Source organism: Eptatretus burgeri, chromosome 15, assembly GCF_056783735.1.
Source record: "Eptatretus burgeri isolate ZD-2024b chromosome 15, Ebu_testis_v1, whole genome shotgun sequence".
Lineage (NCBI taxonomy): Eukaryota > Metazoa > Chordata > Myxini > Myxiniformes > Myxinidae > Eptatretus > Eptatretus burgeri.
The window spans coordinates 48,152,759-48,179,485 of NC_140975.1; the positions used below are offsets into that span (position 1 = coordinate 48,152,759).

At 42.2% G+C, this 26,727-nt stretch overlaps 1 protein-coding gene across 2 annotated transcripts; it reads left to right on the forward strand.

Moving 5' to 3' along the window:
- Window positions 1-199: 199 nt before the first annotated feature.
- FKRP (fukutin related protein) lies at window positions 200-25,379 on the forward strand. 2 transcript variants are annotated; one of them, XM_085858464.1, is made up of 5 exons: window positions 200-730; window positions 2,413-2,511; window positions 5,108-5,323; window positions 10,539-10,854; window positions 15,158-25,379. In XM_085858464.1, exons 1-5 carry the CDS (start codon window positions 200-202, stop codon window positions 15,493-15,495), a joined length of 1,500 nt encoding a protein of 499 aa, XP_085714590.1. In that variant the 3' UTR covers window positions 15,496-25,379. The 2 variants fall into 2 exon arrangements, with proteins under 2 accessions (XP_085714590.1, XP_085714591.1); XM_085858465.1 differs by having other exon boundaries at window positions 5,168-5,323.
- Window positions 25,380-26,727: the final 1,348 nt, after the last annotated feature.

The following is a 26,727-nucleotide window of genomic DNA, read 5'->3' on the forward strand; positions in this document are numbered from 1 at the left end:
TTCCATTGTGTTGGTGGTCCACAAGTACTTTGTACACTTTTTATTAATTTATTTTTTCTTTTAAATCTCCCATGGAATGTTTTTTTCTGCCATCAAGATCAATCCTTGAAGAAATGTTTTGTTGTTGTTTGTTTGTTTTTCCAAGTGGTATACTCTGAAAAAGCAATGATTTTTGCAGTTGCCTGAGACTATTACAAGCATGAGTCTGTCCAGAGTGCAATGGATTCTGTTGATTGCCATTGCTGTAAACCTTGCTGTAATGTATTCCATAAGCCAAAAGCACCATAAAGATGACCACGCTAGAACTCGAGGTGTATGGTTTCCATACTGCAACCCATCTAAGTCTTCTATTGGAACTACTCTTGTGCTGCGCGAATTTGAAGACTTTGCCAATGGTGTAGCAGACACGGCGGCTTCCTTCCTTCGTGCTCGAACTGGCGATTCTGTGCTTGTGGTCTCAGATAAACTTCCGTACCCACCTTTGCAACTTCCCCAGCCTGGCACTTCTCTTTCATGTCTAGCTGGATTACCTGGCACGCCGAGTTGCCAATCACGGCCAGAACTGCTGTTGACATCTGCATTTGTGCTGCTAGCTCCAGATGGAGTACAGATCACCACAGCTTCACAGCTGGAATACATGGAGCAGATGCTGGAAAACTTAGGTGGAAGAGTGTTTGCTGTGGCTGCTCCTGTCTTATCTGAGCATCCAGGACGCTGCATGCACCTCAAGGTCAGTACTTGTATTTTTGGCTTTGCTTTGGCAATATCATGAGATCTCCCACCCCCCTTCCACTTCTCCAGTAGACCCCTATGTCCCCCATATACAGTATATATTTTGTCACCTCCCCTTTTTCTCTTTCCCTTGTGCACTCTTTCCTTCCTTTGTGATGCTCTAGTACCTATCAACCTTCCTTGCTGATTTATTTAACCCCTCTTCCAATTTTACTTGCTTGCAGCCCTGACCTCTACTTCTTTTGCTAATATTCCTCTAATTCTTCTTTGTTTATCCATTGCCTGAATTTTTCCGTCCTTATGTACTCCCTTTACCTCTTTGTAGTTATACCCCCCCACTGTCTTTCTTACACTTGCATCCTTTTTTAGCTTAAAAATTTTTATACCAAGTTTCGGCTCATGAACGAGTGAGGTGATGGGTTAAACGGGTAACATCCTGACAGTGGGACAGTGAAGCATTAGGTGGGTGATACAAGCAATGGCATAAACAAACAGAAAAAGAGGGGAGGAAACGCAGCAATCTGCAAGTAAAGAAGGATGGTGCTGTAATACCTGCTTGGAGCCCTGGAGGGAGCAGGAGGAACCGTTTCTTGAAGGCAGTTTTGCAAACGGGAGAAAAGTTGAACAAATGAGTGGGGGTGGGCAATAAGTCTTGGTTTTGTGAGTTTAACCAGGAAGAGATTGCTGGAGGAGCTGGAGAGAATTGCGTACTGAGAGAGAGAGGACAGTGAGCAAGACCGGTGGAGAGGCACTAGAAAAAGAGGCCAGAGAGGCCGTTACCTGTCTGCGATGGACCTTGTCAATCAACTCACTTATGTAAATTAGATATTTCAGCTTTTCATTTTCATTAAATTTGTAAAAGTTTCTAAAAACCTGTTTTCACGTTCTCATTATGGGGTATTTTGTGTAGATCGGTGACAAATTTACATTTATTCCATTTTAAATTCAGGCTGAAACAACAAAATGTGACAAAAGTCATGGATTGTGAATACTTGCTGAAGGTACTGTGTGTTTTCCAAAGGAATGTAAAACTTCAAATGGATAACAAGCCGAGGCTGTTGTTTTCGATGCTTGCCACAACTGAGAATGCATCAATTACCGAGTATCTTGAGACAAACATTTCCTGATAAAATCACCGCAGCACAAGAGTGACAACAACAATGTATAAAGGCAGGACTTTATCCCATTACGTTGCAATAATAAATGAGAATAATGTCAATAAGGGGAGCAAAAGATCGAAAGTAATGTGTAAGATCCATGAATATTATTGTTTCGGGGGAAAAGTGGGTGGAGGTGGATTCATAGATATATTGTACTAAGAACAGTGAAGGCCATGTGAATCGAGCAGCTTAGATTTCCGCCTGTATCAGGGAAAACTGTCAGAGGAAACTCCCACATTGGTCTTATCCTCCTTCGTCCCCCACATCCCAATGCAGGCCTTTGTGATTTGAAGAATGCATATTGTTACATTGTGAATCTTAATAGCTTGTTTTATACTTGTCATAATTTTGTTTGACCAAAACTCTTTTGTGGTTCAGTTGGGTGATTCCCCACCCCCCCCTACCTCCTGAAAGTGTTTCAGGATGATACTGAACTCCCGCTACCCCCTTTCACTTTTCTAGAAACCCGACATTTTGCAATTCTGAATTTAAGTGTTTTTGTTAATTCTTTGTCTTCAAGGTAAAGATGCGAGAGTGGATAGCTGAATACAGAGAGGCTGCTGGAGCTTTGGATTGTGAGGCTATCGACGGTGATGCTGTCGTCCTCCTAAGAACTCAGGTACTGCTTGAAGAGATCTGAAGATGCCACTACAGTGAAATCCCATGAAGCAATCTCTTATAAGCCAAACAGCAATTTAATTCACTGAGTCTTGATAAATCGAATTCTGTAGAACTATTGTCAGCTTCCACTGCAATGGATTTTGAGTGTTCAACTTGCATTTCACTGAATAACATTTGGCTATGTATGGTGTAATAGCATTCAATTTAACTTTGCTGTATGTGCTCATACTTTCCATGGTGTTTTCACAATTGGTTGCTCCAATATACATAGTTCGAATGAGCTTTTGTCTCCACATAGTTGTAGAGAATGTGACGAAGGGCTCACTCGTGAAACACGGCAGTTAGCACACCTCTGTTAACATTTGGTTGAGCAAATTTATCTGCTTAGAATATGAATCTGTGCATTTGACTCTGTTTTTCATCTTGGGTTTTGCAACCACCATATTTTCAAGTCAGTTTGTTATGCCACTGCAGTTTGTGCCATTGCAATGGAATTGATGCAAATGGTTTCATAATATTGTACATACAGGTACTGGACCCCAAAAAATGGAAACACCAATGTAAAATCACTTGATAGGGTGTTGGGCCACCGCATGCAGCCAGTAAAACCTGTATGCGCCATGACAGAGTCCACCAGCATCTGGAATTCTGTAGGAAGGATGCGGCACCATTCTTCCGCGAGAAAGTCAATCAACTCACGCCTGTTTGAGGGAGGTGGAAAACGCTGTCTCAGGCGTCGTTCCAGATGATCCCATAAATGTAGGATTATTGTCAGCTTCCTTCTTCGATTTTGTTCAGATATGGTGAGTGAGGAGGCCATGACATGGATAACATCAGTGCCATGCTCATCAAACCACTGGGTGAGCATATTGGTGTGGGTTGGGGGGGAGGGGTCTTCTCTTGCAGCCAGGCGAGCCATAATTGTAGGCATCCAGGCCTGTGCAGCATTTTTATACATTATCCTAAGCATGCTGGGATGCTATTTGCTTGATTAACACTTGGGTCACACCTGTATGGAAGATGTTGCTTGGTGCCCCTCATTTACCCAGGTGTTTCCATTTTTGTTTTGTCCACTATCTGAATACACTGAACGATTTCCATAACCAGATAAATAGTCAAAAGTTCATGTTACATATCCTTTATGTTGAAGCTGTTGGTGTTTTCGGTGATGGTATTCAGTTTGGGTTTGTTTGTTTGTTTATCCACACAGAGCTTTCGTGTTTTTCTCCGCAACTGCTTGTCAGATTGAGAAGAATTTTTCATCATAGGTGCAACTACTCATGTAGACTGATTTTGTGATAATTATGACGTCATAGGTTACATGGTGTGGCAGTCATGTTGGAAAAATGGAAAAGCTTTGGACCTCTATCTCTGAAACCGCACCAAGTAAAAAATTGAAACTTGGCACACGGAAAGTACTCCTCGTGAGGAATGTGTGATTTTTTTTTAAATGACGTCATAGGTGCCTTCGTTATGACGTCATAGGTGCCTTCGTTGTGACGCCATAATTGCATATGTAGAACGTTACATCTGATCAGTATGAAAAATTTTGAGGATCATCTAGGGATGAGGGTCATCTCAGGATAAAATGGTCCACAGAAAAAAAAAATTTATGACGTTGTCGGTCACGTGATTCCTTCATCGGCCGTATTTAAAAAAAAAAAAAACCTTCAAAAATCTTCTTCTCTGAAGTGGCTGAACAGATCGAGGCAAAACTTTTTACACGTATGACCACCTATCTATGAGTAACAAAAGATTCACACACATGACGTCATAGATCACATGGTTTGGCAGCCATATTGGGTTTACCCTAAAACCCATGTCTTCTTCTCGAGGGGAAACTTCACACGAATGTTCCCCAAGCCTTGGGTGTACAAGTTTGTTAAAGAGTAAGTGATAGGTCACATGGTTTGGCAGCCATATTGGATTGAATGAAAAAATGTCTTATCATCCATAATAATAATGTTTTCTCTAGAAACACTAAATTAATCGACATGAAACTTCACAATCATGATCTAGTTGTGATGCGGAATACGTGTTTTAAATTTAAACTTGATCAGACACATGGTCTGGGAGGCAGAAATGTGGAATTTCTGTGGAAATGTGGAACTTTTTATTTTAATGAGGCTCATTTGGCTGTTCCTGGATGCGTTTGAGGGTAGAGGGGTAGCAGCTGAAATGTGAATCCTATCCAGGTTACTCCTGATGACTTCATCTTTGCTTTTTGCCTGTTTGAGTTCCTTCAATGATTCCAACGCAGGACTGTATCTATTTGGTCTTCTCTTTGATTTGAATTAAATTTATTTTAATCCCATTCTAAATTCAATTGAATAATAATGAAAAACTTCATGGGTCTGGGTCAGGTGTCCAATCAAAGCGAGATGTCTTGGTACCCGGTCATCACTGCCAGCAGTTATAAAGTGGCAGTTCTAATTATGTCTCTTGTTAATTACGTAACACACACAAACGCCACACAAAACAAGTTCTGGTGAGTGTCTGCAATATCTGATTGCTCTTTATAGTTTATATTTGTGTTTGTAATTATCTTGGACTTAAATAAAAGGATGTCATTCTTTTTAACTTCCCTTTCCCAGGATTTACTGAACCTGACTCACCCCTGGCTACGGCCTCACTCTTTGGCACTATTTCTGCAGACAGCAATGCGTGGAATGCATGTACACCTTCTTCCAGATGTAACTTTCACGATGGCTCCATCTGTGCTGAACACTGTGCCTCATGTTCGTTTTAAAGCAGAGGCCCTGCATCGAGAACGCTTGCGCAAAATGCATCAGAAGCTTGGCATTCACCTGGTATGAGGGATGGTGAAAGATGTCTGATAAAATCTCGAGTACAAATGGGATGCAGATATTTCTAATGCAAATTGTGTGATAAGATGTCCTAATGGATGCACTGTCAGACAGATGTGCCTGACCTGAGCTAGTTTTTAGATTATTTGCTTTCTTCCCTCAAAATTGCTTTGATTGAAATATGTTTTTCAGTTCATACAAAAAACAATACCAACAAGAGTTTAAAAACTAATGGGGTTCATGGATCATAAATAAATGTTGCCTGAGGCGAATATGCTCTTTCCTGTTTGATTTGGAATCGGTATGATAGGGCTTAATGTGAGATATCCACCCATAAATCCATAACCACAATATGAGCATTTACCAACAAATTAAACCAAGTGATAACTTTTACTTGCGTACTGGCCACAAGCGGTGAGGTCAGTCAGTGTTTCGCGTAGTCTGGAACCATGCCGGTTATTAATCACAATTACTTTTACTTTAATCCTCCAGGAACCCAAAATGAACCCAAATGTTAGCGTGGCAAAATGGCAGTAACACAAGCCAAAGTCTCTTCATAAATATAAATAAATTCATCTAGTCACACAAGACTCTGTTGACAAAAAAAGCCAGAAACTGTGCAACTGAAACTAACCACACACACACACACACACACACACACACACACACACACACACACACACACACACACACACACACACACACACACACACACACACACACACACACACACACACACACACACACACACACACACACCTGTGGAGGACACAGGTATGGTCTGAAACAGTAAAGGACTTACCTTGTGTTGCTTTTCATGGTTGCTTTAGATAGCTTTCTTTGGCGAGAAGAGCAAGAGGATTATAATCCTTATGAAGAGGCTTAGTATGAGATAATATTTATATGGATTATATCTTTATAAAGATCCGAGCCACCTTGGGATAATTGATTAGGCAAGAGCTGAGTGGTTGTTCCCTCCGTGTGTGTGTGTGTTTATATATATGTGTGTGTGTGTGTATATATATATATATATATATATATATATATATATATATATATATATATATATATATATATATATATATATATATATATATATATATATATATATATATATATATATATATATATATGCATGCTTTAAAAAATGCATTAAAATAAAAAAGCACAAGATTCTAATCTTTTGCAGATAGATTCTCTATTTTTTATTTCCTCATTTTATAAATCATTCTGTGCTTGTGCAATTTAAAAAATAAATAGTGAAAGTACTTTCCTCTGCACAATTTTTTGCACTTAACACAAAAACATTGTAAACTTAAACTAATGGAAAGTTTCCTTGACATATTTTGAAACTATGAAAGTGAAGATGCCATGCATGTACCATCTACGTATGCATGAAAGAGTTTCACAAACTCCAAAGAATGAATATTCATCCAAAATTAACTTATTCATAAGTTAATTTATGAACTTACCAGTTCATAAAATTATTAGTGTGTAATATCCAGTGAGCCAAACTCCACGGCAAGTCACCTGTTGTTTTGGTACGAGTCCATTATAAAAACCCACCCAATTAAATTGGAAAATGGATTATTTTGGTAATAGGGCATTCTATTTGCTAATGTGTAATTTTGAGATATCACAAACCAATCTGACACATTGTGTACATACCCTGTCACCCGGTTTCTGACACTGCTGTGTAGTGCTTAAACGTGATATCAGTTTAGTGTTTTGATGAATATCTTGAAAGGTTTTCCATTGGTGTAAGCCTCAAATCAGGGAATTGAGCACTAGTAGGATCATTTGCATTGGGGTACTCTTTCCAGCACAGATTTTTGCCCTTGGAAGCATTCAGCACCACACATCACACATGGGGTAACATCTCATTGAGCAAATACCCATCAACTGTGCTTTTTTGTACACATGGTCAAGTCTTGTGGAAGAGCAGAACAGAATGGAACAAAATGGAAAGAGAGAAACACCAACAGCAGAGTAAAGTGAGAGTGAGGCCCAGGGGAGGGGCGAACACATGGGGGTGACCAAGCTGCATGCACACAAGCTTAAACACACCAATAAGAGGAAGGGGAAGGGGAAAGTGGGCATGAAACAGAAAAGGAACAAAACAAAAAGAGGTGAGGGAGAGGGGGAAAAATAATGACCTGAAAAAGATGAATGTGTTTGAATGGGTTTATTTTGGTAGTTTGGCATGGTTATCTATTTCCTTTAAAAAGAAGAAGTAATTACCCACTAAAAGTTTGCTTTTCTGAGTGCTTCCCCTTCAATTTTTATCCTTTTGCAACTTCATTATTTAATTTTCTAAAACCTTCATTTCCCTCCTCTTGTGCTTTGAGGACAACGTCTGGAATTGCTGACAAAATATGACAATTTGGGCCTTTGCATTATCCCACCACAATCTCAAATTGCAAAACCTGACTTTCTACTGCACCATCCGTTTCCACATTGCAGAAAATCCTTCATGAAAATGGGAGCTTCCTGACATATCTATATTAAACTTTCAAAAAGGACTACCTCGACGAGAGGATGATATTCCAATGCACATAAGAACCACACAATGATCTGAAAAAACAAACAAACAGAAGGAAGAAGGTCTATTTGTAATGCTTCATTCGCGAAGTTAATATCGATATAAAACCTATCCAATCTTGCTAAAGTCAGTAAATTCTGTACTCGCCTGCACCAAGAGAATTGAAGCTCTGAAAGGATGCTGAATTCTCCAGCCATCTGCTGATGAAGATTTATGAATTGAATTTGCCAAGGGTTTGGAAGATTCATAATGAGGCTTTGCACTATTCTGGTCTAGACTGGGATTTAATGTACAATTTGTCACTGGCCATTAGAATAAAATTCCCTTCATCGATTTGATTAACCAGTCCAATTAAATGTAAAAAAAAAGAGAAAATTCCTTTCTTTTCTCTGCCTTCCTCCTTCGAGTGGAAATGTTATACACACAAGGAAGTTCGATGATGGTGGAGGCCATTTGGCCCATCATACCTGCCCTGTACCAACCCCAGAATCCATCAGCTATCCACACACAAGCTACCTAAAAGTCCTGCCAATATCCTCATCCCCCTCTATTTCCAATGCATCGAGGTACTGATCTAATTCCAATAATATAAATCCATCTACTCTTCTGCTGCCACTACCTGTTTAGGGAGACCATTCTTTAAGATCTGAAGGGAAGAGTGAGATTGAAGAGGATGTGTAAGTTGATTCCACAGGTGGGGAAAATAGTGGAACAAATGAGTGGAGGTGAGCAGTGATCCTGGATTGTTTTTTGTTGATAGTGGACTGACCATGTGAGCCCTTCACAAACTTGAGGGAAGGGACAAAGCATGGGAAGAGCAGAGGGTGCTGGACCAGAAAGGAGGTGGTTGAAGACAGAGACCTCCAACCTGTCTGCGATGGCAAAGTGATAAGCCCATAGGGTCCAGCTTTATTGTCGGAGATTCCAATATCCTTAAAGGCCTTGGTTTCCACAGCATCAAGCTGAGCAACATGTGAAACAGGGAAGCCAGCCCAGAGGAAAGAGTAGTCCTCCATCAAGCTGCACATGATTTGTCTGATTAGGCATAGAGTGAAGAAAGGCGAATTTTTGTGCGAAGAGCATTACATAGGCACATTTGCTTTTTCGGATTGACTGATTTTGTTGTATGAGCTCGACCTTTTCTTTACTTATTTATTGCTGATAAACGTGTTTCTGTACTTTTCAAGTACTTGCTTCGTCCAGCTCACTTCCATTCATTCATGCATGGGTAAATTGAGGTTAATCTGACGGACATGAGCATCCAGTTATTGCCTTCACAGTCGGCGTGCAAAACTCCTCTTGGTCCGATTGTTTTGCATCGACGAATGCTGTAATTATTAAATTGAAGTCGATCACCACTCCCAGAATTGCTCATTTTATTCCAGGGAGTAACAATTATGGTGTGATAGAGGTTCCTATAAAATTTTTCTTTTTTCGTTTATCTTTACAGGAGTGAGGCTCATTGAAAAGCAAGGTAGAAATGACAATGGGACAAACGTCAAGGCAATGGACAAGCAGAAAAAGAAGAGAGGGAGTAGAGGAGGAAACATTAAAACTAGCAAGTAAGATGGGTGGGTTAACAAAGGTTAATGGGTGTGATAAAGATCATGGGACAGAATTGGGGATGGCCAGAGCTGGTGATGTTCTGCTTTCTTAAACCCTGGAGGGAAGAATGAGACAGAACAGTCTCTGAAAGGTTGGTCCATCGATGAGAGAAGCAAGAAATAAAAGGGTTGAGGTTTGCAGTCAACCTGAATTTTTGTAGTTTAACCAGGATGGTGTTACTGGAAGACGACGTTATTTCTGGAGTATATACGAGGGTCGGAATACAGAGGGAGCAGAGGCAGCAGTATTGGAGAATAGACTGGAGAAAACAGAGACCATTGTCCTGCCTTTGCTGTGAGAGCAACGGACCTTGTGTGCTTTGGTCTCATAATGGGGGATTCCAATAATTTTGACAGCTTTAGATTCCACTTAATCCAGGAGAGACATCTATCTGATGCTGGGGCACCAGTCCATAGTGGAAAACTGCTTCATTGAGTTGAAGAATTACCCTGTGCCAGTAACCTTGTTAATCTCTCAAAATCCAAACTTGCTCTCTCGCCTGTGGAACCAACTTCCCCAGTCAATTCAGTCCCATTCTTCCCTCCAGGTCTTCAAGACAGCTGTTGACCACTACCTCATGTCACTACCCCATCCATACTCATGATTTCTTCCACACCAAATGATCCCACTCCGAAGCACTTTTTTTTTTTTTCTACGTCAGTGTTTTTCCCTCCTCTCCCTTTCTTCTTGTTATTTGTTCACTGTGGTTCATTTGTTCATTTTCTGTTGCATCCCCACTTTCCCCTTCCTCTTCTTGCTGTGTTTCATTCAGCTTTTGTGCAGCCTATTCACCCCCATGTGCCCTTCTCTCCCTCCCTTTGATCTTGCTCTCACTTCCACTCCACTGTTGGTGTTTTCCCCTTTTCATTCTGCTTGAGCTTTTCCATAAGTCTTGATCATGTACCCCCCCCCCCCCCCAAAATAAAAATGGACAAAGCCATAACATAGTAAAATCTCTGCACACACTGCAGAGATAGAGAGATATTGTTTTATTTTTGGCCTCATGGCTCTTAGTACAAATGCACATGGTAGGATAGAGATGGCAGTGAACTACTTCTATCTTTCTCACAGGTGAATGGAGCAGATGGCCGTGAACATTGGTATGGTTGTTCAAAGATGACGGCACGTTGTTTTGGTACAGTGCTGGATGACATGCCATCATATTTGTATGCTGGGCGATGGACTCCACCATGTTGCATGCATGCACTCCGTAGCACGACACGTCATGTGATTGCAGAGCTTGAAGCAGCTGGTGTGCGTTATTGGCTTGAAGGTGGCAGCCTCCTGGGCGCTGCACGACACGGTGACATCATTCCTTGGGACTATGATGTCGATGTAGGCATCTACCTTGAGGATGTGAACAAGCATTTATTATTGCAGCATGCAGGTAAGTATTGTTTAACTACTTTCCTTGTGGTTATGGTCCTGGCAGTAAATTAAAAGGGTTGCCATTATTGTGGAGAGATGAAGATAAGCAAGCAGAAATAAATGAAATTCAGTACTGTCCTGAAATACTTGTTGACATCCTTTTCTTACTTTGTTAAAAAAAAGGAAGTGTTATATATTTATATAAACCCCCATGCTAGCTTGCTCTTCCAGCCAAAGAAAGCTGCATAAAGCAACCAAGAAAATCGACATAAGGTAAGCCCTTTGCTGTTTGAAACCCTACCCGGGTTCCTCTACAACTGCAGACATTTACAAATAGCACATACAGAGGAATCCTAATGCTACACACCCCCTCAGCGACCGGAGTGGTTCCATTGCTTGTTGGCGAGTCATCAGCGACAGCGTAGACAGAAACGTGCACCACCGAGGCTCTCAAGCATGTAGCACATGCAGTGCCAAACAGCAACGTTTGAAACAGCAAATGCCTTGTGTGGCTTTTCATGGTTGCTTTATGCAGTTTTCTTTGGCTGGAACAGCATGCGAGTTTATTAGTTTGTATATCTATATACTCGCGGAGGCCTGGGACTGCCCAGCTCAGTGAGCTTTTCACTGTGGTGGTTGTGGGGCATGTTTAACATTGAAAAGCTATGGAGTTATTGGCCTCGTGGCGGTTCCCTTTTGTCTGCAGGCCAGTGGTAGCACTACCTGATCCCACATCCCAATATACACTTTTTGCGGCCTTTGTTGGCCTCAAATTGGATGTCAAGGCCAATCAATATGTGTTAGCTTAAAACCTTGCCCAGATTCTGAAGTCCCTACATCCAAACTTTGGTGCGTCTGGGTACTATGTTTCGGCCATGAAAGAATAATGTATGCAGAAACAAACGCACAAACACTTGAAAATATTTACGATATATATTGAGATCAGACCCCATTACTTTCGTCGGCACCAGAAAGTAAATGCCATACCAGCTAATGCTGCATGCATCCTGACCAACAGGAAATTCCTGCCACACTGCTTATGGTGCACAAAACGGTTCTGGGAGCAGCCAGGAACAATGAATTTAAACCAGCGAAAAGGGAATAACAAAATGCAGACACGTACTCATGTACGGGACCGATTGTTTAACCCCGCTTTTTGCCTCACGAGTGTGGCCTCAAAAGGCTCTTCTGGCTAAACAGTTGCATCGGCTCCACCTATTAGACATGAGCTTAGCAGAGCTACAGCTCCCTACATCTCCTTAGGATTGTACTGCAGCCAATACCAGGAAGATCATTTAATGGACCAGTCCACCCCAGAGAGGGAACATCCACAGATACATATTTCCGACTTCTTGGCCCTCCTTATGAGAGAGGCCTTTTTTATTTTATAAAAAGGTAAATCAAAAGTATTAACCAGCTTGGGATGTGCCCCTTGACTCCATGGAAAATGTACAGTCCAACAAGACTGTCCCATGAGCATTGAGCATACACATTCCTCTCAGCCCAAAGGTTGAAGCACATGGTCAAGCAAACACTCACATCATAACCCCGAAGGGCCAGAATGCATGGTCATACAATTGGACCACTCCCCAACGTCAGGTCCCCTCGTGTTAATGTTCTCGAGCATCAGGAGTAGGTCCCCCTGAGCGATGAGCAGAAGCTCCTCCCCAGAGTGAAGTGATCAATCGCAACAAGATATTAAGTCGACATCAGACTCCATTACTGTAGTGGATACCACTATTGCTACAGTGGGCAGTGATTACCCTTGCCAGAGGAGAGGGTATTGCATTTGGGTCTGTTTGTTTGTTACTTGGATAATTTTTTTTTTCTTTGCCAAGTATGTTGGGCTGCAGCCTTTGTCTGTCTGTCTTTGTCACACAATTTTTGGCCACAGTTTTCAAGCAATCGTTCTGCAATTTTTTGTGGATGTAGGTGACTGGCCAAGGACAGACAAGTGAAGATCCGGATCCGGATCTGGATCCGAGAATTGTTCAATTTCAAAGTGATTCTTCACCAATGAGAGATGGGGTGAAAAACGATATTGCATGATGTCTCAAAAAGTTGTGGACGGATTGGGATGAAACTTGGTGGACAGGTTGGGTGTGTGACAAGGACGAATTGATTCGATTTTGTTGAAGATCCGAATCTGGATCCGAGAATTTTTCAAGTGATTCTTCACCATTGAGAGGTTGGGCCAACAATGATATATCGCACAATATCTCAAAGGGTTATGGATGGATTCTGACAAAACTTAGTATACATGTTGGGAATGCCACGAGGAAGAAGTGATTCAATTTTGGTGAAGATCCGCCTCCAGATCTGGATACGAGAATCATTTAATATATAACTGATTTTTCATCATTGAGAGATGGGGCTAAAAACGAAATTGCATGATATCTCAAAAAGTTGTGGACAGATTTTGATGAAACTTGGTGGACATGTTGGGTGTATGACGATGAATTGATTCGATTTTTGTGAAGATCCAAATCAGGATCCGAATTCATGAATTTTTCAAGTGATTCTTCACCACTGAGAGATGGGTCCAAAAACTATGTATAGCATGATATCTCAAAAAGTAGTGGACGACTTGTGACAAAACGAGGTGGATGAGATAGTTACTGTAGGTGACGAGAACAAGCCAATTCAATTTTGTTTCAGGTCTGGATTCATATCCGACCGATCAGTGGGATACAAAATGTAAACTGTTCAGCCTGGCGGAGGTATGTTCTCTACAGAGTGCCGTCCCATTTTGCCAAGTGTCACACCGAATGATTTTTTTTTCCATTTGTTTATTTATTTGTCCGCACAGAACGTGTGTTTTTTCTCTGCTACCGCCTGTCGGATTGACACAATTTTCACTATAGGAGCGACTCTCGCTCTATCGAGTGCAGCCTGTGGCTGCTGGTTGCATCATTGGTTGGGATGTGGCTATGCCGCTGATGCAGTGTCCCCCTTACCAGTACACTGGTCCTCATTTTGCCGACCTCGGAAGGATGACAGGCTGAGTCAACCTCCTGGCGTATATTAATTCAGCGGCTAACGGGGCTTGAACTCGGACCCTAGGATCCCAAGCCACCACCCTAACCACTAAGCCAACACCAGTCTATCGGAGCGACTACTCTTGTAGAATGTTTTCATGATAATTATGACATGATAGGTTATGTGGTGTGGCAGACATGTTGGACAAAAGGAAAAACTTTGGATGGGTTTGAGGGTAGAAAAGTAGCAGCTGAAATTCGAATTCTATCCAAGTTCCTCCTGATGATTTCATCTTTGCTTTTTGCTTGTTTTGGTTCCATCTGATTACTCCAATGCAGTGCTGTACCTATTTAGTCTTCCATTTGATTTGAATTGAATTCATTTTAATGCCATTGTAAATTCAATTGAATAATAATAAACGTCATGGGTCAGGGTCAAGTGTTCGATCAAAGCGAGACGTCTTGGTACCCGGTCATCACTGCCAGCAGCTGTTATAAAGTGGCAGTTCCAGTTATGTCTCTTATTAATTACGTATCACAACAGTACACAAACACCAAACAAAACTACAAAAACACCGCACAAAACAAGTCCTGGCGATGGTCTGCAATCTCTGCTCTTTTTCTTGTCAATTACCTCTGCCACCAAAGGTGAAGGAGTTTCTGTTTTCACCCTTTTCTGTCTTTGTCTGTTTGTGTTCAGGATATCTCAAGAAGTTGTGGATGGATCCATATGAAATTTTGTGGACAGGTTGGGTGTGTGAGAAGAATGAACTGATTAGATTTTGGTGAAGATCCGGATCTGGATCCGATTACTAGAATTTTAAAAGTGATTCTTCACCATTGAGAGATCGGGCCAAAAATGATATGTAGCACGATATCTCAAAAAGTTGTGGACGGATTCTGATTAAACTTGATGGACCTGTTGGGTGTGTGACCACAACAAATTGATTCAATTCTGGTGAAGATCTGAATCCTGATCCGGATACGAGGTTTATTTAATTTTTAGAGTGATTCTTCACCATTGAGAGATAAGGCCATGAACGATATAGTACTGTATTGCATGATATTTCAAAAATGTATTTGGCCCGATATGTTCTCGTGGATCAGGTATTATGTGGTGAAGGTATGCGCTCTACCGAGTGCCCTTCTAGTTTATGTTGTGTTGCCGAGGGTGAAATTTCTTGTTTGCTTTGTAACATTGCCTTTTCCTCTGTGGGTTTAATTAAATGATAATGTCTAACTTTTTTAAATCATGGGTGCAAAGCACTTTATACATTTTCGATCTGTGCATGAGCATGATCCAAAATCAGTCCTTTGCCTCTTTTTTTGTCTTCTGTACCTTAGCATCGGATGCAGTGGAAGATGAGCAAGGCTTTTTGTGGGAGAAGGCAAGAGAGGGTGATTTTTACCGTGTTCACTACAGCCACACAAATCGTCTACATGTCGATCTATGGCCATTCTTCCCCCACAATGGCCTAATGATCCGAGAGTCGTGGATAAAAAGCCATCCCCAAGACCGAGCCTTTCCTGAGAGTTTCCTGTTGCCCCTTGGCAAGCTCGGATTTGCTGGCATCCAAGCGAATGTGCCCAACAACCATCGCCAGTTCCTTGAGCTGAAGTTTGGACGGGGTGTTATTGAGAATCCACAGTTTCCCAACCCTGCCAAACTGCGATTTTTCTGAGTTTTATGATGTTTTAGTTAAAAGATAAGGTTGAAGAAAAATTACAGTGTTATTGTTTGGTTTCTTTCTTGTGAACAAGCTAAAAGTGTTCAAAACTGATGAACTACAAGGACCGTCTCATACCTCTTTGTATCTCTGTCTTTCTCTCTGTGACTATCTCTTTTTGTGTGTCTATCTCTTTGTTTTTCTTTTTGTCTCTCCCTCTCACTGTCTCATCATTATTCTCCCTCCCACTTTCTCCAGACCCACAAATCCCAATGCCATCTCACCTTGCATCTCTAACCTCTCCTCCACTAGCTGTCTCAGCAGGAACATCATCCCCCCTATCCTTTCTAAATCTCTGCTGCTCTTCTTCGTTATCCTCCCATTCAGAATCCTCTCCAGCACCTTCATTACACGATTTAGGAGCGTAATCCCCTTGTCTTCCCCGGATCTTGAACATCTCCCTTCCCCTTCTACATTGGCACAATTAACCCTCTCCTTCAATCCTCTGGAATTGATCCCTCTCTCATACACATGCTCAACAGCCTCTTCGGCCAACTGACTCCGACTTTTTCCGCTGCAATTATCATCTTTGTACACACCTCATCAATGCCTGGCACTCTTCCCTTCTTCAGGCTTTTCAATGCCGTCTGCAGTTCCTTCTCTGTGATCTTCACCAACTCCACTTTCCCCTCTATATATCACAAACGCTCCAGCTCGCCATTGCTTCTGTCCCAGTTGAACAGCTCTTTGAAATACCTTTCCCACACCTTCAATACTACCCCCTCTCTGTCACGATCCTCCCACCACCATCCTTAATCGCTGCCTCCCCAACCCCCCCCCCCATGTCCTTACTATCCTCATCCTTGTTGTACACCTCTTCCATATTATTCCTCACCTTATCCACAGGTCTCCTTCCTGCTTTCTTCTACCCATACAGGTGTAGCAACCCCACCATTTGGCTTCCTCCCCCTATTCTTGATCCTCTCTAACCTCTTCCAAACCTCGTCATTTTTTGTTGTTTTTTTATTCCACCAACTGCCATCACTACCTCCTCCATACACAAAACCTGGTTTCTGTCCCTCAACGATGCACCCTTTCCTGCCATCCCTCCACAAAAAAACTTCTGCAATTCACTGAAATGTCTCTCTGTACTTCTTCCACCCTCCAAACATTCTGCTTCTTCACTAAAGCATGAGTCACATTTGCTCTACGGCTAGGATACGGCAGCCGTACCCGTACCCCCCCTGAATTGACAGAAACGTGCGGCGGCTGCAGAGTTTCTGAGGTGGCCTCAGGGTGGCCCTACGCCGTATGGCTATCTTTTACAGGCCGTAGGGGTCTCCGTGGAATTAAAGTGCGGAGTTATAACTTTTTTTCATTTCTCGGTTGGCCGTAGCGATTCGACAAGCTGTAGCCATGACGTAGATGTGTTCCACGTCGACCGTACGTAGGGCGTACGGTGGGCTTGTGTTATTCGTGCGGCTGCCGTAGGCTCATCAATGAAAAATTAATTTTGCCAACCCCCGCCAAAAACAAAAAAAATTACATTCGCCTTAGGGCCCCCCTGCGGTCGCCTTGCAGGCACCTTGAGGATACCTTGCGTCTGCCTTGAAAATACTGTGGCCGCCGCAGGGACGCCCTAAGGTCACCGTGCGACATCAAATCAAAGACCGTACGGCACCCCCACGTTTTCGGTCTCCACAATTTCTAAATACCCCGTGCCACTACCCGAAAAAAAAACAAAAACAAAAAAAACATGTGACTGCTACATTATGTGACTGGAAATACTGCGGCCACCCTATAATTGCTAGTGGCCGTAGATTTTTTTAGACCCTTTGGCCGCCGAGCCAAATGTGACTGAAGAATTAGTTGCTCATACCTAGCCCTCAACCTCTCCTTGTACTCAATGATGATGTTTTCCCTACACTTCCCCCACTTAATAATCTTCCGACCCCTGCTCTTAACCTCCCTCTTTTTCACCATCCGTATCACAAACACCACAGGCTTGTGCTGAGTGGTAACATGCTCTCCCGCTACTGCCTTATAATCCTTAAACTCTCCACAACTGTTCGTTTCTTACCACCACCAAATACAGTTCTGTTCAATGATGTCCACTCTGAAAGGTAATCTTTTGGCTTTCCTGCATTTGAAAGAATGAACCAGCGACACCCGTTCCTATTCCTCACCAGCAGCTCCATCAGCTCTTGTCTTCCTCTATTCCTCGTTCCCCAACCAAGTTTATCAAAACATTCCTTTTCCCCCAGCTCTGCTATTCCCACATGCGTGTTTAAGTCCCCTGCAATGCACAGCATCACATCCTGCTCAACCATTCCAATCATCCTCTCCAGTGCATCCCTGAATTCCTACTTCTCCGCCCAAGTCCTGCCCGTTTGCGGCCTCTATACCGACATAACAAACCATTTGTTTCTGTACCACCAACCATGCCACAACTATCTGTCCCTCCCATCTTCCAATTCTGACCACCTGCTTGCTGCTGTCTTCCAATACTATTATTCCCATGCCATTACTCCTTCTATCCCCAACAATGTGCAACAGCTTGTATCCTCCTATCAACCTCCTCACCCTGTCTTCTTTCTATTTGGTCTCCTGCACATATAAAACTTCCAACCTCCTCCTCTGCATAATCGCCATCACCTCGATTTCCCCCCCCCCCTCAATTGATCCCACATTCAAACAACCGAGCCGAACCTCACTTCTGAACTGCTGGTCCTTTTATTTATTTTTTTCAAATAAATTTGCCCCTTTCGCCTCTGAACCTATTTTTTAGTTTTTTAGTTTTGCAAGATGGCCATTGTAGTCTAGGCAATATGTGACTAAACCTAGAACAAATTGCAACAGTTTCGCAATAAAGTTTTTTTTGGTACCTATACATATTATGAAAGAGGTACTAAAAGTATAGGTGAATATATTTAGTGGAACAATATTTGGCAGCCATTTAAAAAATGGCCACCGTCGAATTTCAATATTTTTTATAGTCTTATATTTGCTTTTGTAGGTCATTAAAAGGCCATATATGATAAATTTTGCACTGCAGCCTATGAACTTGGGTTATTATGTTATAGTTAGAATAATAAAATGTCATATTTGATATTCCCTTCATCAGCATAAATCCAATATGGCAGCCAATTTTTGCCATATTTCATGATTTTGCTCATAATTTTGCAACCAAATCATTTATAATGTTGCTTTTATCTCCGCTTCTAGGGTTTCATGGAAGGTGAATATATCTAGATCAAAATTAACCCATTTCAGAACTTCCTTACAGAACAGTTGGCCCATTCAAGGGTGGCCAAAGTACGACAGTACTCACGAGCGAAATCCAACTTTTTGGACGACCGCTTTGGAGATATGTGAAAAATTGTGGTAAAACACCAAATTTGCCACAAATGAGCTTGAGGAATTGCTTAGTGATTATTGATATAGTACCAAGCATGATTTTTTCCGAGAAACCCTTAAGTGCGAAAATCCAAAATGGCCACCACGCAGATCAATTATTGTCATAACTTTGTAAATATTTGTCACAACAACATAAATGAGGTGTCCTTCTGTATGTTTTCAGGCCTAAGGAATCTCATGAGACCAATGTTTACTTCATAAAATATATGTAAAGCCAGATTATATATATATATATATATATATATATATATATATATATATATATATATATATATATATATATATATATATATATATATATATATATATATATATATATATACTGTACATGTTATATCAAACATTTTATCATCACACCTGTTGTATATTTTAAACTCTACAGTGCAGTCTCAAGTTCAACCTCGAAAAACAAATGCAAAAAGCTTCCCAATAAGACTTTTTTGTTCATATACATGTGAAAACATACTTTAAGTATCGGTAAATATATTTAATGGAACACTGATTGCTATCCACTTAAGTATGAGTGCCGTTTGATCAGGTTTATGACTAAAAACTGCTATACTATGATAAGTAAAGTCAAAACAAATAACGCCACACACTGTGGTAATGTTTACTGTACATAAACACCTTTTCTGATATAGATGTTTATATTGATGTTCTGGGAAAAGGGTGGTAGTGCAACCGAACATGTGGTGTAGGCATAGGAAGATGGTTTACCTTTGACAGTCTCGCAATAATCTATTCTTCCTCCTCAGAGTCAGTGTCCGTGGCTGAGTGCGTAATATTGGCGCATACACCTCCACATTCGCCACATGCCATAGAACAGTCCAGTCCATTTTTGCGGCATGTACATCGCATTGTGTTGCAGCCTGACTTGCAGTTGCACCTCATTGTTTTGAGGAGATATTGGGGAGCAGGCATCATGTCTGTGAGGATAGGCATCATGTCGGTGAGGATAGGCATCATTTGCCCATTGTTGACTTTCCAGCCCCACTGTTCAGCAGGTAAATGACTTGTATCATCGGTCCATTCTTGTACTTGGTGATAAACCCGCAGACTGTGATATTTGATGGACCCTGATGTAGGTGGCAAGGATTGAGGCTGTACCATCTCTTTTCGAGAAATGGTTTTGTCATAGAATTTGCGGCGTCTCAGATCATTGAGAGGTTCTCCTTGGCGTCATTTGTACAGCGAGATCATTGCGTGTTCTCCTGCTACTACAATTTCTTCTTTTTTGGCATCTTTTTTTTCATGAAGACAGATGCTTGATTTGCAAAGTATGAGCCTTTCTTGATTTCTAGTAATGGCACCTTTTTTCCAACGCCGAACACTCGAGACGTTGTGTCGCAACCAGCGATGGCATGTACAAAAGGTAGATAGTCACATACAACATCACCTAGCAATGATCTTGTTTCTCTGACATTCCAGCATCATTGAACTTTTTGTGAGTGTGTCTTCTGCTCTGGCCTAAAGAAGATATTGTGTGACGTGTTGATTGCATGATGACACAAAAGTACCAACAGATCTGTGTCATCGCCAATTAGTACCGTGTCCATTCTTGCAGATGATGCGGTAGCTGTTTTGACAATGAGGAGGTCGGCGTCCCCTCTTGCATGGAATACATCACACCCTTCTTCTTGGAGCTTCTGAGACAACATGTTAATGAATCGCTGCTTGTCCTTGTTACAGAGGAACTCTTCTTTTGTAGTCTGGAGTGCCATTGTGCTGGAAAAGTGTACTTCTGCTCCTACACATCCACCATTCCTCTTTAAATGTGTGCAATCTTTGGGGCTTGGTCCATCCAAATATCTATCAAATACTATTATAGCCTTGCTATATTTGTGTTTGACGTAACTTGTGTACTGCTTGCAGATACTGTCCCACGTAGCTGCTTTTGGCCATGGTATCTGGTGAAGCAAAGCACCTCCATCTAGAACATATTGCACATCAGTTGTCGGACCAGATGCAGCTGCAATCTCTGATGTCCACAATGCATCTGCACGGTTAGCTTTGTTGGCTAGCCTCATGAAACCATTTGATTCAAATAGAGCAGGTGGATATGTGCATAGTTCGAAACTGAAGATCTTTGACAAGTCATCACACCTGGAACCATCAGCGACCAAACGCTGGAACAGAAGTTGGCCGTTGACGAGAACTTCATCGTCTCGTTTCTTGGCAGTTAGTTTGACATCCATTGTGATGGCCTGGTCCTTTTTTTTGAGGGAATGACTTGCCACTGCATGTCCTTCCATAGATTTTATTATTGCCTGGCCTACCATCTTGGCATCACATGCATCTACAGCTGATCCAGCGAGAACACCAGTTGCAATGTTACGCAGTGGGGATTCCGAGCTAAATGGGTTTCTTTGAGACAGATACTGCAAAATAGCTTGACAGTCATGCCTATCTCTTTTCATCCTTATTGATGTAGCATCCTTATGCTGTTCACTTGTTGTATACTGAATGTTGGTGAACTCTTGCATAGCAATGTTCACTGCTGCACATATGGGAGTCGAGAGTACCCATATAACCCGTTGGGCCTCAGTCAAACCTCTTCCTCTTGTCAGGCCTCCAGTTGTCTTTATGCTGCGCATCAGACATTGCTCGATGATCAAATCAGTTGAAAAACCAGCTGAAGACCTCTCTGAATGACGGATAACATGTAGTCCTTCTAAGAAATGTCTGTAGACTTCGGGATGTTGTTCAGACAATCTACTCATCTTTTGTAGATACAGGTGTATTGATTTCAGGTGCAGGTTGTGTCCTGATGCTGCAAAATATGGCAGCATGTCATATAGGCTTTGCAGGTGTAGGGCCCAATTCCCTGTTCTCTCTCCTGTGAGGAAGCCTCGTAGCAGCTTAATCATATCAAGATACTGGAGCCAAAGCTTTGATGTCCTCAGAGATTGAAGATTTTCCTTTTTGCTAGCAATGGTATCCTCAAACCTGACCAGTACTTCGTCTGTTTCAACTTCAGAAGCTGGTATGGATCCCGTGAGCAAATGTTTCATCAGCTCGGTTAACATGGACATCTCGTCTTGCTCTGACTGCTCCTCCCTGCTGATTCCCGCTGAATTGCTGTCACAGGGTTGGTCACCAACTGACATGGTGTCTCTGAATGTAAATGGTTCCTGTGTTGATTCGTCTGTGGGGATGTCAAGGCTGAGTGCTTGAGCTATCAGAAGTGCATTGAGACCAGTGTCTACCAGGAGATGCCCCCTCACAGCTCGAGATACTGCTTTGCCAGAGAGTATATGTCCTACTGCATTGTCAGCATAGATTACCTGAAGAACTTCACGCAGCTCGGACCCTCCCATTAAATGACCAATACAACCCAAGAAGCTCATTTCAATGTGGAAACCTCCAAGACGAACTACCACCGAGTTTAGTGGACTTGTTTCGGGCTCGCTTTCCACAATCATGTTCAGTTTCCACCACAGAGGCTGGTCAAATGTTATTATTGGGGTGGAGTTATACCTAGCGGCATGCAAACAGACAAACTTGAGGGTTGAATATATGCAAGACAAATCATTTGGATTCATGTCTATCATGGGCAGGAACATGACGGATGATTCTCCAGGGTGTTCACCTTTGTACACCATCTGCATCAATCCGGACCACAAAGGTGTTGCAGTCTTCAGCATCAGTGATGCTTCCCACAGTAGATCAAGCTTTGCATAGGGTTTCTCCAAGTCTGGATTTGTAAGGTGTTCGTAGTGCATTGATTCCATATTTCTGTTGTAGGTATAGTGCTCTATGTTGATACCACCAACAGCTTTGATGTCTTCGTTGGTTACATTGATCCTTCTGACTGGTTTGGTGGTGGTCGTTTTTGGTGTAATTCCTACAATAATGCCCATGCCATGGAATGTGTTTTTACCGTCAATGGTTCTGATGTTGTGATCAACATTATCTGCTGCATACTGAAGGAAATGCTCCGGAGTGCAGTTTTGTATTTCTGTTCCCTGCATCATTGCTGCGCTCCTTTCAAACTTCATTACTTTGGAATAGGAAAGGCAAAATCCATGTCGATGGAGCGTATCAATCAAAAATTTGAACTGGAAATGATGATGCAACTGGACGCCTAGACCAACCAGGAGGGGTACTAAAAGCACACGTGGACGCGTGCCTTGCGTTATAGCCTGCCCGATTGATGCCAGCTTGGGTTCATTGTGCTGTCCAACGAACAATGTGCTGAGAAAAGTTTGTAAAGACTTAGGAAGGTAATCCATCCCCTCCTCGGCAGATGATATTTCGCTATAAGTAGGATAGGTATCATTGGACTGCTTCACATCCTTGATATCCTGTTTAATTTGCTTTTCTGCGGTCTCAATGATGTGGATTGTTTCATCCAACACACGGTGTTTCTGTTGGTAATGGAAGTCCTGCAGGATCCGTGCAGCAGTGCTTACAAATGTGACTACATTGGGTTTTCCATTTATCTCTGTGAAGACAATCTTATCACCAAAGTGTTGCTTTATCTTACTTTTCATGTATTTGGAGCTGTACGGGTCGCATTCGCATTCTTCTGGCTTTGTGTATTCTTTCATTTTCTCAACCAGGTCGTTGACAGTTATCTGTTCATCATGGTTTCGCTCCAAATAGTCAGCTACTTTCAGAAAAGCTTCATTTCTGATCACATCCTTGGGTCGACTGCTCATTCGAGTGTATTTCGATGCTCGTGGACCATCCTTTGGCACAAAGATTTGAGGAACGTGTTTTCCCGTTATAAAGTTGACACTGCACAGTTGGTGATAGACTACATCTGCTGCTGGTAAGTCTATTGCATACAGCACACGAGCACGAACCGTATCCACCCAGTCATTAGTGAAGCTGTCACATGCTGTAAGAACTTTGGCCGAAAAATCCACCGACCTGACTGGAATGAGCTTCCATTCTTGTTTGCAACCATCATATGGATCCGAACAACCGCAAAATAAACAGTCAGTCTTGTAGTCGAAGGGTGTCTCAGTTGATCTAAGGGCAGATTTTGGATCATCTTTACGAGGTAGACTGCCAGCTTGTTTTCTTTAGGATGCACTGATCACATGGGGGTTTATATATTCTCTTCTGCATTTAATGTGGACAATGTCTCCAGGGTTTACTGTAATGTCACTTTGACGACTTTCGCTTGCTCTGAGAATACTTTCACACCCTTTTGCTCCCAATGTCACAATGGGCTTTTCATCTGTTACTGACTCCTTGCAAAATACACATGTGCTCGCCATCCTGCAATACAAGTAAGCATAGCATAATATTATGCATATTGTGCAAGTAGATCTTAAGATTTAGTATCTTAACAGCTCTTAATTATAACAACAGTAAAATGCTGAAAATACAAAATAGTACCTTAAGTATTCTTAACTATGTCCCGCTTTGCTCCACGTCGTTGGATCAGACTTCAGCACTCCATGAATTCAGTATGTCTTCTTGCACTCATTGTTATTGAGTAAATAATAAGTGAAGTAAAAAAAAGTGAGATGGTTGTTGGTTTACATAAATTTTATCAAGTAAACAATGGTTCCATGAGGTTCCTTATGTCTTAAAACATACAGAAGGACACCTCATTTATGTTGTTGCGACAAATATTTACAAAGTTATAACAATAATTGATCTGCGTGGCATCCATTTTGGATTTTTACACCCTTGTTACTATATCAAAATTCACTAAGCCTCTCCTCAAACTCGTTTGTGGCTAATTTGGTGTTTTACTACAATTTTTCACATCTTCACAGCGGTCGTCCAAAAAGCTGGTTTTCACTCGCGAGTACTGCTGTACTTCAGTGCCCCCTAAATGGGCCAACTGTACAGAAAGGAAGGTCTGAAATGGATTAATATTGATCTAAATATATTCTCCTTCCATGAATACCTAGAAATAGAGATAAAAAGCAAGATTATATATGATTTGGTTGCAAAATCATGAAAATTGGAAAAAATTGGTGGCCATATTGGATTTATGCTAATGAAGGGAAGATCAAATATGAAATTTTATTATGCTAACTATAAGATAATAACCCAAGTTCATAGGCTGCAGTACAAATTTAATCATATATGGTCATTTAATGACCTAAAATAGCAAATATAACATTATAAAAAATATTGAAATTTTTGACGGTGGCCATTTTTAAAATGGCTGCCACATATTGTTCCACCAAATTTATTCACCTATACTGTGGTGATTTGAAGGTCGTGACGTGTGATCACATGTTGCACGGCTCGAGCACGGAATAGATAAAGCTAAGGTTCCGCTCGGTCGGGGGGATGGTCCCAGGGGCATTGTCGTTTACGGTGGCGGTTCACTTGGTGCTCGTTGAATGGTGAGAATTGAGAGTATATCGGACTCCGGGCTTATACTGATTTATTTTGCGGTGATTAGTTGCACATGTATACCTTACTGCTTATGTACTCCTTGCTGCACCTGTATCCCCTGATGTGCCCGTAGAAGCGGCTTCAATCAAATGGAATAAAGCCTACACTCTGAAGGTTCTTCTCTCGTTTTCATTTCAATTTATTCCATTCGGTTTTCTCGGCTCTCTCAACCAACGATGGACAAGATCTACAAACCAGAGAGGTTCGACGCAGACCCAAACGCGACTGACTCAGAAATGAAATGGTCGCATTGGTTCCGTTCCTTCTCACACTATCTGACCATCATCGAAGAGGGAGCCGACAAATTGGCCGCCCTTGTGAATCATGTCTCGCCCAGCGTATACAGGCTCTTCTCGGAGTGTGACACCTACGAAGCAGCGATCGACGTGCTGCAGGCGCTCTACGTGAAGCGCAAGAACGAAGTATACATACGACATCTTCTCAACACACGCAAGCAAGCAGCCGGGGAGACAATGGATCAGTTCCTGCAAGCTCTGAAGCAGCTGGGAAAAGACGGCAGCTTCCGGGCCGTAAACGCCGAGGAACACCGAAATGAAGCGACCCGGGAGGCATTTATCCAAAGACTCAGATCAGCCCACATACGGCAACGCTTACTAGAGAAAGCGCAACCCACTCTTGAAAAGGTAGTCGACCAGGCTCGAGCGATGGATACGGCTCAGCAGCAATCTGAGTCATTTGGGACACCGATGCTGCTAATGAACGCCGCTACGGTGGAAACTCAAGGAACCCCACAGACACAGACACAGCCTGACACAGGGGATGGAGAAATACCCGAGGAGTCGGATACCCAGACCTCGTCAAACTCCTCAGCAACTACTCCGGTTGGTAAATGCTTCTTTTGTGATTACAAAAGACACCCCGCCACAAATGCCCCGCCAGAGATGCCACATGCATGAATTGTGACAAGAAAGGGCATTATGCCAGGGTATGTAAATCTACTCTAAGGAGAAATAAACCCACTTCTGGGGCTCTCTACTCACAAAGGAAACTAACTGCAGCCTCACCGGGGAATCTATCCAAGGCTATCGTCAACGTACGAATTAACGGGCATATGGCTGAGGCTCTGATTGATACCGGTAGCTCTGAAAGTTTCGTCAACAGCTCGCTAGTGAAGGGCAGGAAATGGAAGATCCACCCGACAGACAATACGGTATGCATGGCCGCCACATCACTACAGTCCCGCGTACGAGGGTACTGCAATGTTGAATTGGACGTAAAAGGGTACACGCATCGGGATGTAAGGGTACTGGTGCTTCGTGATTTATGCGCAGACGTAATTCTGGGTCATAATGTCCTCAAGCAGCACACGAGCGTCGAAATACCCTTTGCCGCGCATAGACGAGATGGTCGAACGCGTGGCCAATTATAAGATATTCAGCACCATCGATTTGCAAAGCGCCTATCATCAAATTCCCATCTGAGAGGAAGACAAACCTTACA

Bases quoted from the DNA above. Each gene is read 5' to 3' on its own strand.
- FKRP (XM_085858464.1), top strand. From the start codon at position 200: ATGAGTCTGTCCAGAGTGCAATGGATTCTGTTGATTGCCATTGCTGTA. The intron at 5,324-10,538 runs GTATGAGGGATG...TCTTTCTCACAG, and splicing joins AGAAGCTTGGCATTCACCTG to GTGAATGGAGCAGATGGCCG. The intron at 10,855-15,157 runs GTAAGTATTGTT...TCTGTACCTTAG, and splicing joins TTTATTATTGCAGCATGCAG to CATCGGATGCAGTGGAAGAT.